The following is a 14166-nucleotide window of genomic DNA, read 5'->3' as shown; positions in this document are numbered from 1 at the left end:
AGAGTCATTTCCAAATGGACACGTGGAAGGCCAGATGAATGAAGTTGTTACAGCATCAACGGTTGATACAAGAGGGGGACGAGCGATGAGAGAAAGGCACTTGAGTACTCATTTGGAGGGGTATGTTCTCACAGGAAAAGGAAGGCATATAAGAGGAGGAGATGGGGAAGAATTAGGGCTATCGAAGAAGTAAATCAAAAGTGAGGCCCTGCTGTGAAGAGGGATGAGGACCTTGGTTCATCTTGGATGATCAGAGGTTTATTTTGTTCTCTTGTTATGCTAATAATTGTGAGAGAATTAGACTCTTGAGACTTGAATGTTTTTCTCTGTTTTTTCTGAATGTTTGTTATGAAATTAGAGATCTAAGGATCTAAACTATCTTGGGTCGTTTTCTTGTTGAAACTTGCTCATAAGGTGTTTGAGTTAATGTCAAAGTGAGCTGGGAGCTCTTAATGGGAGTGCTTGTGCAGTGATATTGAATTCCATTGAGAAATTCATTACAAGTTCAAAATAAATTCTCAATCTTGAACAGATTTTTTGTTTGACATGGCCTTACCAACCACTTTCAGAGCAAGTGGCAAACCACCACACTTTCTCATCACCTGCCATGCTATTTTTTTAAAATTTTCATTTGACTCAATAACATTTAGATTAACATTGTCCTTGAAAAGATCCCATGCTTCATCTGGTTCCAAGCATTCCACTTTGATGATCATTTCTTCTGCACCCATCGTGGCACACATCTTCAGATCGAGTAGTGAAAATCACTTTATGTTTGTATTGGTTGGTGGAATTATTGTCGCTATAAGGATAGGGAATTCCAAGATCAATAGGACATACTTCTTCCCATATATTGTCCAAAAGCAATACAAAGTTGCTACTTTTTAAAACATTGAAGATATCTTCTTTACCGGCAAAAGGTTCCAATTGCAAGCCTTTAGCATTCTTTTTTCGAAGTTCTTTCAGCTGAATATCTTTTGATCCTTCGATAAATAGCACATGATTAAATCCCATGTTTGCATCATCTAATAGTGATTGATTTATTTTTTCAAGAGTGTGGTCTTGCCTACACCTCCCATCCCGCATATGCCGATCATTCCAAGCTGCTTCATCTCGCGGTAATCGCAAGCAATATCAAGGTTGGAGCTGATTTTTTTCCCCCAACTGTTTTATATGATTCGGGGACTGGTTTAGGGAGACCGTTGCTTTATGACTGAGACTTCCGATTGTTCTCCTTTCAACTGAGTTATTTCATCTAATAAATTAACAAATTGTGTTACCTTCTCATCTTTTTCTCAAACCTGTTTAAAATCAATTCAGATGTTGTGAAACCAATATAAATATACACATTGTTATATTATAACAAATTGAAAACTCAAACCAAAACATAAAATGTATAAGATGATTTTGAGAAAAGCTTATCTTGATTTAGCAAAAGAAAGAAAATGTTTGACTATATAATATTTTTTCCTTCAGTTTAACTACATTATCCATTTTTCTTATATTTGCAAAATATTTCAATATGGCCCTTACATAATAAATGGTCATTTTCTCCCATGGATAATATTATACTGCGTTATTTTTTTAATTATTACGAATGTGGCAACTAGCACGAACTAGCCCTTTGTTCGGAGTTCGTATTCACATTATTTTTTTGCTTTTTTTGTCTTTCTACACCAGAGTGGATTCATCAAAATGTTAGTCCACATTTATATAATAAATATAATATTTTTTTAAAAAAATTATTGTTTAATAAAAAGCGTGTGACGTTGCTTATCACTAAACATGGTCAAATCAAAATGCACCACTGCATGTATCTTATATGGTGCATAAAAAAAATAATAATTAAAAATCAATCATTTATTAATTGTATACTTGAGTTGATGTTATAATAAAAAAATGATCACTATCTAATCATCATATCCAATATTTAAAAAAATTATAGAAACAAAAATTGAATAAGATGATCAAATACAAGTACGTAAAAAAATTGATACAAACCTCCCTCCGAAAAATAAACAAATAAATAAGCAAAATTTTCAATGATTACCTCACCAAACGAAGGTATTGTTGGAGAGCCTTCATGGCTAGATCTAGTAGAGGGGTCAACTACAAATAAAAATAAGTGGAAATTGCCAAAAAAACCCTTTAAGTTTGTAAAATTGCCAAAAACACCCCGTTAGTTTTGCAATCCCTAAAAACCCCCTCCTTTTAAACACTATGTTTTTTTCAAACCCCCAAACCCCCAGTAACGGATGTGAGCGGAGTGAGTTTCAAATTTTATGGACGAAAAATGCCCTTGCATGGGGGAGTCGTGGGCTGCATGACCATCTCGGCGATTTGAGAGGAAGTGGGGTGGTTTTCCGTAGGGTAACCCCAAGAGACGAATTTATTGGAGCCATTTACTTGCTTTTTCTCAACTCGCGTCTTCAGCTCTTCCATTTCCGAAGCTATCTCCGAAGTTGTCTCTACCGGTGAAGCCTCTGTATTTGCAGCTTTTTCCTTTCCACCGGTATCTCAAAGGAGAAGTCCCCCGCGCAACTAGTTGGCATTTCATCGGTTTGCAATCTAAGGTATTGAGTATGGTTTTATGTTAGCTGATCGTTACAAAGAAAGATTTTTTTCGGTTTTTGTTTTTGTGCTCCTGTTTTTTTGTTCGAAGATATTGAAGTCTGCGAGGGGATTTCTCATTTTGGGGTTTTTGTTAGTCTGCCGGGAGATTTCTCGGCTAGGTTTTGGTTTTGTTTTGCATTTTCATCTGTATACACTATCGAAATAGTTTTTTCGATTGTTATGATTTGTGTAATATTTATAATGTACATTTTCCCTTTCATTTGATATGGTTGCAGTTTTACAAATGAGGTTGATGTTTAAGAAATGAGATGTTACAGTTTAAGTTTTGTTGTCTCTGTTTAAGTATCCTTGTCTCTATTTATTACACTGGGTCTCTGTTTAACATTTGATATCTCTGTTTAATAACTGATAGGTTACTGTTTAAAACCTTAAATTTGCGCTTAAACTTTTGTGAATACTGCATGTTGAATGTGTTGTTATTGTCGCAGGCTTATGATTATGGCGGTCAACCTAGTTAATGGGCGATGCTATTTGACACCGGTAGTGGAGACCTTAGCTGAATTGAAAAATAACATGACCCCTCAACACTGGGAGATTATTCGACGGACACCGTTTGCAGCGTTCACTGAGCTGGAAGCTATATACCAAGAGAGGGCCCTTCTTGATTCTCTTTTGCAAAGGTACGATGGTCGCACCAATAAATTCAGGATCGGGGAAAGCCTGCTGAGTTTCAGACCTCAAGATGTGGCTCTCGTTCTTGGTCTGCGTTGCGATGGTGACGCAGTGGTCTTTCAGAATAAGAAAACCCGGTCAGCGTTCGAAGGGAGGTATCTATCAAAGACCTACGAGAGACACAGAGACTCCATCAAGAGCACTCTGGTGCAACTTGTTCGACGAGAGGGAGAAGAAGATAATTTTTGTCAAACTCCCGATGGTGTACCTCATGGGGACGAGTCCTCTTCCCAAATACATCATGCTCGGTTCGAGCCGGATCGTTGATTACGTCGATGATCTACCGACCATGGGGGCGATACGCATAGGGCGCGAGCGACGCACAAGTGGCTTATGGAGGATATTCCTAGCGGCCGCTCGAGTGCAAGATAGATCGCCGGGAAGAAGACCAACACGAGGGTACATTAAGGGTTGCTCGGTCCCGCTTAACGTCTGGTTTTACTGAGTGACCGGAGCGGGGAAGAAAGTCCGTTTCGGCAAGATCCCAAGGATGTTGTGCTACGGTGAAAGTACTTACGGAAGCAAGCGACGGTAGAAAGCGAGCTTGTCATCGCTCGATGGAAAAGAGGTAATAAATCATGGACAATGTTTAACATAAGTTTTTAATGTTTAAACATTTTATTTAGCGTTTAACTTTAGTATTTACCGTTTAACTCTTATTCATACTGGTTTAAATATTTTGTTCTCAATTTAATTATATTCTATAACGTTTAAATATATAAACACTCTGTTTAAATATAGTTTTTATAGTTTAAAATGAATAATTTCGCTGAAATTGTTTGGTTTACATATGTTAGTTTCTCGAGATGGTTCCGTCGAATCTTTGAAGAAGAAATACTTTGTTGGGGCCAACCGATGGATGGATGCCATTGCTCCAGAACCACTTGCTCGAGGCGGGGATGAGAGGCGGCCTCTATCGTGCTGCGCTGGACGCCCGTTCTCCTACTTTCGACCCCACCACACGCACGCATTCCTCGAGCCGGAGAAGCCCTCCCCTACCCCGGCAGATTGCAACAACCCCCCCTACCTCGACAACGACAGTCCCCCCGATTGTGGCAGCCCCCCCGACCATGGCAGCCCCTCCAACCGTGGTAGCCCCACCGGTGACATTAGGCGAAGATGTTACCGCAACTCTTATGCAGGCATGCTAGATATTGATGACCGAGTTTCCTCGGCTTGTCGCTCGTGTTGAGGCACTGGAAGGACGTTCACAACCGGCTGCGCCATCCCTCCAAAGAACTGAAGCACCCGGGACGAACGAGGCGTCGGAATTTGACGACGACGACATCATCGGGAAGGTCATTCCAAGGCGGCCACATTCGAAGAGACTTGCGAAAAAGAGGAGAACAATACTGCCTCTGTCTCCACCGCCGGCTGACGATGAAACAATAGCAACACCATCGGCGGCTGATGCTGTTACTGAGTCTGTCGCCGTTGATGACATGGCCATGACGGTGGAGGACATCGTAGATGATGTGGCCGTTGTCGCGGTTGAGAAGGTCGTTGACTCTCTTCTCGATGAAATCATCGACCCGGTGGAACCGGCTGCCGAGATTGCGGCATCAAAGATGGACACAATCCCTGAAGATCAAGAACAAGTTAAGGGTGTGTCTCCCAATGATGCTGTTGTCATGGCCACGGTTGAGAAGATCGTCGAATCTGTTGGCGTGGCCGACAGTACCGCATCCAAGCAGGACACAATCCCACCACAACAAGAACCATGTAAGGATGTGTCTGCGGTTGATGCTGTCGCCGTCGTCCCGCGATCGAGCCGGACACATTCCCACAACAAGAACAACCATGTAAGGATGTGTCTGCAGGTTGATGTCTGTCGCCATCGTCCCCGCATCGAAGGAAGATGTCTGCGAAGACCCCGACCGAGCAACGAGAGAGATGATCAAGGCCAATCAAAAAAATGGGACCGAGCGGCTCGGAAAGCTTTTTATTCGAAGAAGAAGAAATGGGTTGGCCCTGACTCGTCTTAACAAATCTGAGCGAGGGAGTTGATGAGGATCTTCCTCAAGCGCTCTATGGACGGGTAAGTGTAAAGTTTTTTTATGATATTGTTTTAAAGGTTTTTATTATAGTGTTTAACTATTTTCTAATAGTGTTTAATACCTTTATGTTATCATTTAATTTGTCTACTTAACGTTTAATTATATATAATATCATGTAACAATTGATAATATCATTTAAATATTTACAATATGGTCTTATTATATCCATTATCGTTTAACCTCAAAGCATCTGTCGTGTCGAAGAATGACATCTGCTCGACCACACGCGACAAATTATACACGCTGCTTGAGGGGAAGGAGATGGTCACCGATGATGTGATGGGACGCTTTTCGTATGCATAATACAAAAAGTCATCGAGCAAAAAGCCATATCCTTACAAGAAGCGCCTCCATCACCCGGACCGCTTCATGCTGTTTATGTCAAAGCAGGACGACGCACATAACACAATTATGGCTATGGTCGGGGATGCTGTGCGCAACCTGCATGGAGTTCAAATTGTCATCCTCCCGATAATCATGAATGGCCACTTCCATGTCGTCGTCCTGGACAACGATAAACAAGAATACTGAGCATTATTCTTCATGTCCGAGTGCGATAAGGGACGCGTTGGACATGGTAAGTTCTTTAATTATGTCCGATTAATATCTGTTTAGTATTTAATCGGTATTCTAATCTCGACTTGCATATCTCGACAGCGGAATCTATTCGACAATTGTGTCGATATGGAGTTCGGCGAGTCGGCGACGGCAAAGTACCCGCTCGTGCACGACATGGAAACCCCACGCCAAAAACAAGGAAGCGTTGATTGCGCCGTCTACGTCATGCGGTTTATCGAGCAATTACTTTGGTGTAAGAAGTTACGGCTACCGCAGACAGACGTTCCTTACCTCAGATTAAGGTATGTTACCCGCATACTTAAGGAGGGGAGGGCAGCCGGCGTCCATAACAAAGGGGGGTCATCACAAGCCGGTTAAATTTTGTTTTTGAAGAACATGTCCTGTATATCTGAATGTCAATTTTGTTTTCGAATGTAAATCTGGACAAATTCAATTCATTGTTTTCGTGTTCGAAGAACATAACTTGTATATCTTAATGTAAATTTTGTTTGTTTTGAATTGTAAAGCAGGTTAAATTCCATTCAGTTTCATTTCATTGTTTAATTTACGTTCTAATTGTGTACATTTCACTTTCATTGTTTAAATATACTATATATCGTTTAAACATCAGTTTGAAATATTTCAAATTACGGTGTATCCGTTTAAAATAACACTGTCTCTGTTTAAATAAATGCATTCATTGTAAAGAGTAAGAGTTTAAATATGGAAAGTTGCCCATCAATACACAAAGTTTCTCTTTAGAAACAATGTTTCTCTTTAGGATTATTTCAGATTAAAGGTATGTTACCCGCATACTTAAGGAGGGGAGGGCAGCCGGCGTCCATGAGAAAGGGGGGTCGTCACAAGCGGGTTAAATTTTGTTTTTGAAGAACATGTCTTGTATATCTCAATGTCAATTTTGTTTTCGAATGTAAACCTGGACAAATTTAATTCATTGTTTTTGTTTTCGAAGAACATGACTTGTATATCTCAATGTAAATTTTGTTTGTTTTCAATTGTAAGGCGTGTTAAATTTCATTCAGTTTCATTTCATTGTTTAATTTACGTTGTAGTTGTGTACATTTTTGTTTCATTGTTTAAATATACCATATATCGTTTAAACATCAGTTGAAATATTTCAAATTACAGTGTATCCGTTTAAAATAACAATGTTTCTGTTTAAATACATTCAATTCGTTGTAAAGAGTAAGAGTTTAAATATGGAAAGTTTCCCATCAATACACAATGTTTCCCTGTCATCGTCGGCTTATTAACAATGCCTAGTCGGTGACAGTTTCATTGCAAGATCGTCGATTGTGACCGGATCCATGGCAGCGGCTGCAATGTAACTCGCGGACATCAAACGCTTGCGACTCGATCCTCTTTCGTCTAGGCCGCCCAGGCTGCCTTCTCGTCACAGGCGGTCGCAAACGAAGCTCACGATTTCCGTCTGAAGGCCTGTCATCGTCGGGTATGGGGAATATAGCTTCCTTGTACGCCAGTTTGTAATTGTCGACGGTGAAGTACCCGCTAATAAATCGATGTACGTTGGTGTGCATGCGCATTATTGTCTGCGCAAGCGTGTTTGCAAGGGATACCATAAACTTGCCACCTTCGACATGAACAAGTTACGATGGCGAGATCCACAGAGTTGCTGCACTAGTCGATCACTTCGTAACGATCATCGACACAACGACCAACACGAAGATTTTGGCTGTCCTCAACAATGATCTCTACCATCGAATGTATGTCTGGGCATAAGTAGGTCTCCCATTTGTTCGCTTGCTCACGCCGGTTACATAACATGCGCATCAACTTGAACCTGGCAAATAAGGTTAAACAAAGACAGTGATGGTTAAATAATTCGTAAACATGTTTAAACATTATTGTAAATATTTAAATGAAAGGATTAATATTTAAAGTCAGACAAGTGTAATTAAACAAAGATTGAGAATGTTTAAAGGGTAACACTAAATGTTAAGTGTAAACCAACATTCGCAGACCTTATGGAGTCGACCATTTTTGTCACCGGTAAATGACGAGCTTCCTTGTCCAACCATTGAACGACTCCGCGACGTTTGAATACATCTCACCCCAACGATCACCTCCGAACAGATAATTCGACCAATGTGTCATATCCGATTTATTAATCAACCAGTGATGAGCTTCGGGTGATGTGGCCTGCAGTTCATTCACGGTATCATCGAAATCTTTAGCCGTAGATGCCCACGCAATGCGAAAGCATATAGACCAGCACTCCTCCCTCAATGCCTTCCCAAGTCTGACATTGGCTTTCATAAAATTGGCCTCCAAATGTCGAAGACAGTATGCATGTGGCGAAGAAGGGAAGACTCTCGCAATTGCGCTCACAAGGCCCTTGGACCTGTCCGACACCAAGGTAATTATCTCATGATAATCTCCATCCTCGTATAAGGCATCGCCTAACTTAGATATGAACCAAGTCCAATTGGCATCGGTCTCGTTGTCGACTATACCGAAGGCGACGTGGAAAAAACCATTGTTTCCATCTTTTCCTGTGGCACCCAGTAGTGTACCCCGATATTTTCCAAGGATGTGGGTACCATCGAGAAACAGCAGCGGCCTGCAAGCCCTCTTGAATCCCACAATACACGCGCTGAAAGAAAAAATGCATGTTTAAAACGATCACCGTCTCTTTCCACGATCGCAACGCTGCCGGGATTTGTCTCAGCCACCTTATCCACATACCAAAGCAAACAGTCATAGCTGGAGATGTCACTGCCATCGAGGACCACCCGGGCATGCTCTTTTCCCAACCAAGCCTGCTTGTATGGTATGTGGACACCATGTTCCCGCAATATGTCCTTCTGAATGTCGATGGCCTTGTACAAGGGACGGTCCTTGAGCTTCTGAATCACTCGTGCGCTAACCCATTTTTTGGACGCTTTCTGATGTGACGCCGAACCTATGCCACCACCACAAGTGTGTGACGGGTTGATTGTCTTGATTCTGAAAGTATTTTTTTTATACTCTTTTGATGCATGAAAGCGCCAACGACAACCATCGGCAGCGCATTCCATAGTCACCCGATGTTTTTCGTTCTTTAAGAATTTGAAGTCAAAATTCCTTTTGATTGCATGATTTCGAAGTACATCCCTGAAATGTTCGACACCGTCAAAACGTTGTCCAATATCCAACGACAACACTTCAGAATGATCTGACGAGGAAGGAAGACATCCCACACCGTCAGGGTCACAATGGGGATGAACGGGAGCACTCGCAGAATCTGAATTCCTGCCAACACTTCAGTCAAATGAAAAGATCAATATGTTAAACAGAGAATATAATGTTTAAGTGATAATGACAATAGTTAAACGTTAAATTAAATACTTCAGCAGTTAACTAATAACGTAAACGACTAGTACAAGATGTTAACCAGTGACGGACATATTTAAACAATAATGACCCCAGACAACTGGAATAATTAAAAGAAAAGGAACTTATAACAAGTAAACCTCATTTTCATTAGGATTCGGCAATGACACATTTTCTGTCTCGACGACAAGATCAACTACAGCACATTTGAAGATGGAGTAGATGTGACACATCCGCTGGAAGTCAACATCGTTTTCTATTGGGCAAACCGTTTTATATCCATCTGGTGTGATGAACTTAACCCTGACAAGAGAAACTTTGAGACCCCATCGCTCACATATCTCAGCTAACACCAACTCCCAAGAAGTCTGAGCCGTGAACATTAGCACTCTTCCCTCCCCGTTGAATCTAGCAATACCACAAAAACTCTCCATAATATATCGGCCGAAAACCAAATCGTACAAACCAAATGAAATGAAGAACAAAAATAAGCCGAAGAAGAAGAAGAAGTAGAAGATGTAAACAACAAATAGCAGTCAGATAGGCAAACAAAAAAAGTGCATATATATATATATATATCACTGTCGCGATGAAGACAAAAAAGTGCATAGAGGTTAGACTAGACATGATGTGATTGGGCGGTATTTTTCCCTCCATCCCAAGGACAAAAAAGGAAAAATATATGTCACTGTCGCGATGAAGACATATTGTCATCGCTCGACATGAGTATCTGTTTAAACGTCAAGCTTTTTATGTTTAAATAGATACATATAGTGTTTAACATAACGATTACCGCTTTAAATAAAGTCTATATCATGTAAATAATACATAAAACGTTTAAATATAGTGATTTAACTGTTTAAAATATATGTTATTGTTTAAATTAAATGCTTTCACTGACATCGCGTTGAAGATGGGTACCTCCTGGGTCACTGTTTAAACATCTTTACGTATTTTCTTAAACACCGTTGTCATTGTTTAAAGAGTAACTTGAGTATTGTTTAACTTTTTCTATTGTTTACAATGACGTTCTTTTGTTTCCCACATTGTTTTTACTAGGTCTCTGTTTAAATTTTAGAAGTTCACATTCAAATAAGCTTGGTTCGTTTTATTTATAAAAGATTTACAACATTTATAACGTCCTCTCGGACTTTGGACACTCACGACTCGACCCGCGTATAACGAAACAAGTGTCTGTACATTCGAATGCTCACAGCGGTTGCATAACATGCGCATCAACTTGAACCTGCACAACGTACAACATTAAAAAAAGGTTAAACAACACACATTCATGAAAACGACTATTAATCAATGTGTCATGGTCGGACTTAAACGAAGATCCTGATAGTTAAACACAGAACGTAATAGTTGTACACTGACGTAATGTTCTTAAACGGTAACAGAAAGTCTCAAGTGATAAATATCAACACCGTCTTAAAGGATGTTTCCTGATCTCCCTCCTCTAGAGAATCCTCCGCAATCACGCAATACGTGAAAACTTTCTTTTCTTACCCAAGTCGAAATGCTCACTTAATTGCTTGTCCGTCATCCACCGCTGGAGAATCCTCTGTATTCAGGCAATTATGAGAGCATTTCGGCTTGGGCAGGAAAAGATAGTTTAACTAGTTGGGTGATTACGGCTAATTGATTCTCAAGATAAGGAAGAAGGTTCACGAAACATCCTTTCAGATAGAGTGGTTGTCCATGGGAAGAGGAGGAGGAGGAGGAGGATGATGAGGACGACGAGGAGTGGTTGTCCATGGGAAGGGTTCTTCCTGGTTATTTATGGTGTGAAGTCCACAAGTAGGCTGACTCTTCATATCCGAGAAAAAAGTTAAACGCACAGTGGACCGACATTGACTGATGACAACGAACGGGTGTTCGGATATTTATGTTACCGTGCATAAGAATTAATGCCGTCATTAATTCTTATGCACGGGATACCATAACCTTGCCACCTGCCACGTGCCACCTGCCAACAATTCAGATCAAATGAAAAAGATCACCGTTTTACGCAGAGACTTTGAGAATTTACACGTTAATATGAATAGTTATACATATAAAGATAATGTTAAATGGAGATGACAAGTATTAAACGGATATGACAATTATTAAACATATTAGTAATATATTTAAACGGATAATAGGAAATAGTTAAACATTATTTAAAATATACAAATAGATAACAATAAACGAGAAGAACTTTACAACGAAATGAACTCGTTTTCAAACGGAGACGACAATGGCACATGCTCTGCCTCGACAATAAAATCGACTACAGCTCATTTGAAGATGAAGTGCACTTGACCAATCCGATGGAAATCAACTTCATTTTCTGTTGGAGAAACCGATTTATATATTTCGGGTATAATAACCTTCACCCAGACTACCACAAATGAGCTGCCATAATAAACACCTGTGGAATGGTCAAACTGATAGCAACGAAGAGATTCTCACCGTATTACGAAACCGGCAGAACTGAAGTCGAACAACTCAAATGAGGAGAAATGAGGAGAACAACAAGATGTAATGCAACTCCTAGGCATTGTCTAAGCAAAAAGCCCTTGAAAAGGTTGAACATGATGTGATTTGGCGCTATCCTTTCGCACCATTTTCAAGGCCAAAAATGGGATTTCACAACATGGACCCTTTTTAAGTGAACGGTAGGGGGTAAAAGGGAAGTTAAACACTAACGGAAGGGTTGTCCGGGGTGTGTAAAAGTAGGAGGGGGTTTTTGGGAAGTTTTGAAAATTACGAGGGGTGAACAGTAATTTTCCCTAAAAATAAAGAAAATATTTTTGTTAGAAACCCATACCACAATAAGTTTTTTTTTTCTTGTTTTTTGTTTTTTTAACAATTGGTGATAAGCACCTCAATCTACGAGTGTTAAAACAACATGCTAATATGTAAGTGCATTAGTTATAATAGCTTAATAGCTCACAATAAGAAATTAAAAATGAAATAGAAGAATCCATGATTTTGAGAAATACTAAAACATTCCACAATTTCTTTGTCTTTTATGGGAACATTGCCAACTGTAGATAAAATTAACAATAACTTATATATTTATTAGCAACACACCACAATAAAAATTTGAAAATAAAATAGATAGAATCCATTATTTTGAGAAATACCAAAAAAAATCAGCAATTTCTTCATCTTTTGCAGGAACATTGGCAACTGCAAATGAAAGTAACAAAAATATTTTTATTAATTAGCAACACACCACAACACAAAAATTGAAACTAAAATAGAATAATCCATGATTTTGATAAATACCAAAAAATTCTGTAATTTCTTCCTCTTCTGTGCTATTTGAGCAAAATTGGGATTGTATAGTGGCATCATCCCACTCTAATATCTCCCACCATTTCTTCTCACATTTAATCAATAGGCCTTGGTTGTTGATGATATCGGGCTTGAATGGAAGCCTCTTCAAATTTGGACAGTCCTCCAAGTGAACCTTTGGCAGATGAGGGAAATCTAATACACAACTGCTTATTTTCACTAGCTTCGGTAAATGAACTATTGTCAAATACTTTAGTCTGGGAAACGTAGTGATGGCTTTGTCTTCTTCAATTTCTCCCACCTCTTCATCTATCAATTCTTCTATTGCATCACAATTTTTTAATACCAAAACATAGAGGAGCGGGAGATGCAAGACCCAATGAAGACTTGTCAAAGAGTGGCATGCTTCAATTTGGACAAGTTGAAGCATTGGAAAAACTTCTTTCGGCTCAATCCTCCAAATAAAACTTCTCAATTTCGGGAGATCAAATAATCTGAGAAACTTGAGATTTATCTTAGTTCTATTAGTAATCACTATGTTTTGAATGGTAGTGCATGATATGATTTGAAGATCCTTTGGCCACCCATGAACTTCACTTGTTAAACTACTAAGTTGAAGTGTCAGCAAGCCTTCAATTTCTTGAATATTAATATTGACAATTGGCAGGTGGGAGAATTGTTGGAGAATCTCATTAGTAGATGCACACATTCCTATACCTTTAAAGCTTCTCAGTATCTCCAATTCCTTTGGTTCTACATACCCATATGGATATAGGTCAAGCACCTGTAGACTGTACAAATTTGATAATAGCCCAGCTTGTAATTTTCCTAAAAACAGATATCCACAGAAAAGGTATTTCAACTTTTTCAAATTTCCCAGCTCGTGTGGAAGTGATTTGATTTTTGTACGTGATATGTCAAGAAACTCGAGGTTAAACAAATGTGTGATGATCTCATTTGGGAGCTCATGGATTTTAGTAGAAGATAGATTCAAGTATGTGAGATTTGACATTTGTCTTAGAAAGAACTTTGGCAGATTTTCTAGCCTTTGATTATGCTGAATGTTCAAACTCAAGAGGCTTGGGCACTCAAACTGCAACTCAGGCAAACAATCCATATCACAATTGACTATTGACACCCGTTCCAGCTGAAACCATGTCTCAACCTCCTCCATTGATAACTGTTGTACGGTAATGTTTTGTCTAACAAACCATGGCTTGTGGCTACCACCCCCAACTCCTATGGCTATCCATTGGGCCATGTCATGCATTACTTCATGTACCTTAGCTACTCTTTTATTATCATGAGTTACTACCAAATTGTTAGGATCGGATGAGAGTAGTTGTGTAAATGAGCTCACTCAAAACACTCAACTCACTGTCAATTAATCTTACAATATAAGAACAAAAGAAAGGAAGTAATGAGAAGAAGAGTAGACAAGTGAATTGCTCTGAATTTCCTTGCATTCCACTTCATTAGATCATTCAGGCATTTAAACAAACAAGTCATATGCTTGTCAGTGAAGCAGCATAGTTCATACAACCAGAACAACTTAAACACATAATACAAACACATAGTAAAAGCATATTCTAAAGTAATACAA

The 14166-nt window shown here is 39.4% G+C and overlaps 1 protein-coding gene across 1 annotated transcript; it reads right to left on the bottom strand.

The window, feature by feature from the left end:
* Nucleotides 1–518: 518 nt before the first annotated feature.
* Nucleotides 519–13737, bottom strand: LOC120274634 (probable disease resistance protein At1g61310). The gene is made up of 3 exons (XM_039281171.1): nucleotides 12555–13737; nucleotides 841–983; nucleotides 519–743 (listed from the first exon to the last, which is right to left on the bottom strand). Exons 1-3 carry the CDS (start codon nucleotides 13735–13737, stop codon nucleotides 519–521), a joined length of 1551 nt encoding a protein of 516 aa, XP_039137105.1.
* Nucleotides 13738–14166: the final 429 nt, after the last annotated feature.

The sequence above is a fragment of the Dioscorea cayenensis genome, chromosome 13, assembly GCF_009730915.1.
Source record: "Dioscorea cayenensis subsp. rotundata cultivar TDr96_F1 chromosome 13, TDr96_F1_v2_PseudoChromosome.rev07_lg8_w22 25.fasta, whole genome shotgun sequence".
NCBI lineage: Eukaryota > Viridiplantae > Streptophyta > Magnoliopsida > Dioscoreales > Dioscoreaceae > Dioscorea > Dioscorea cayenensis.
The sequence above is the reverse complement of the archived record's forward strand: the minus strand, read 5'-3'. Positions and strand labels throughout refer to the sequence as shown.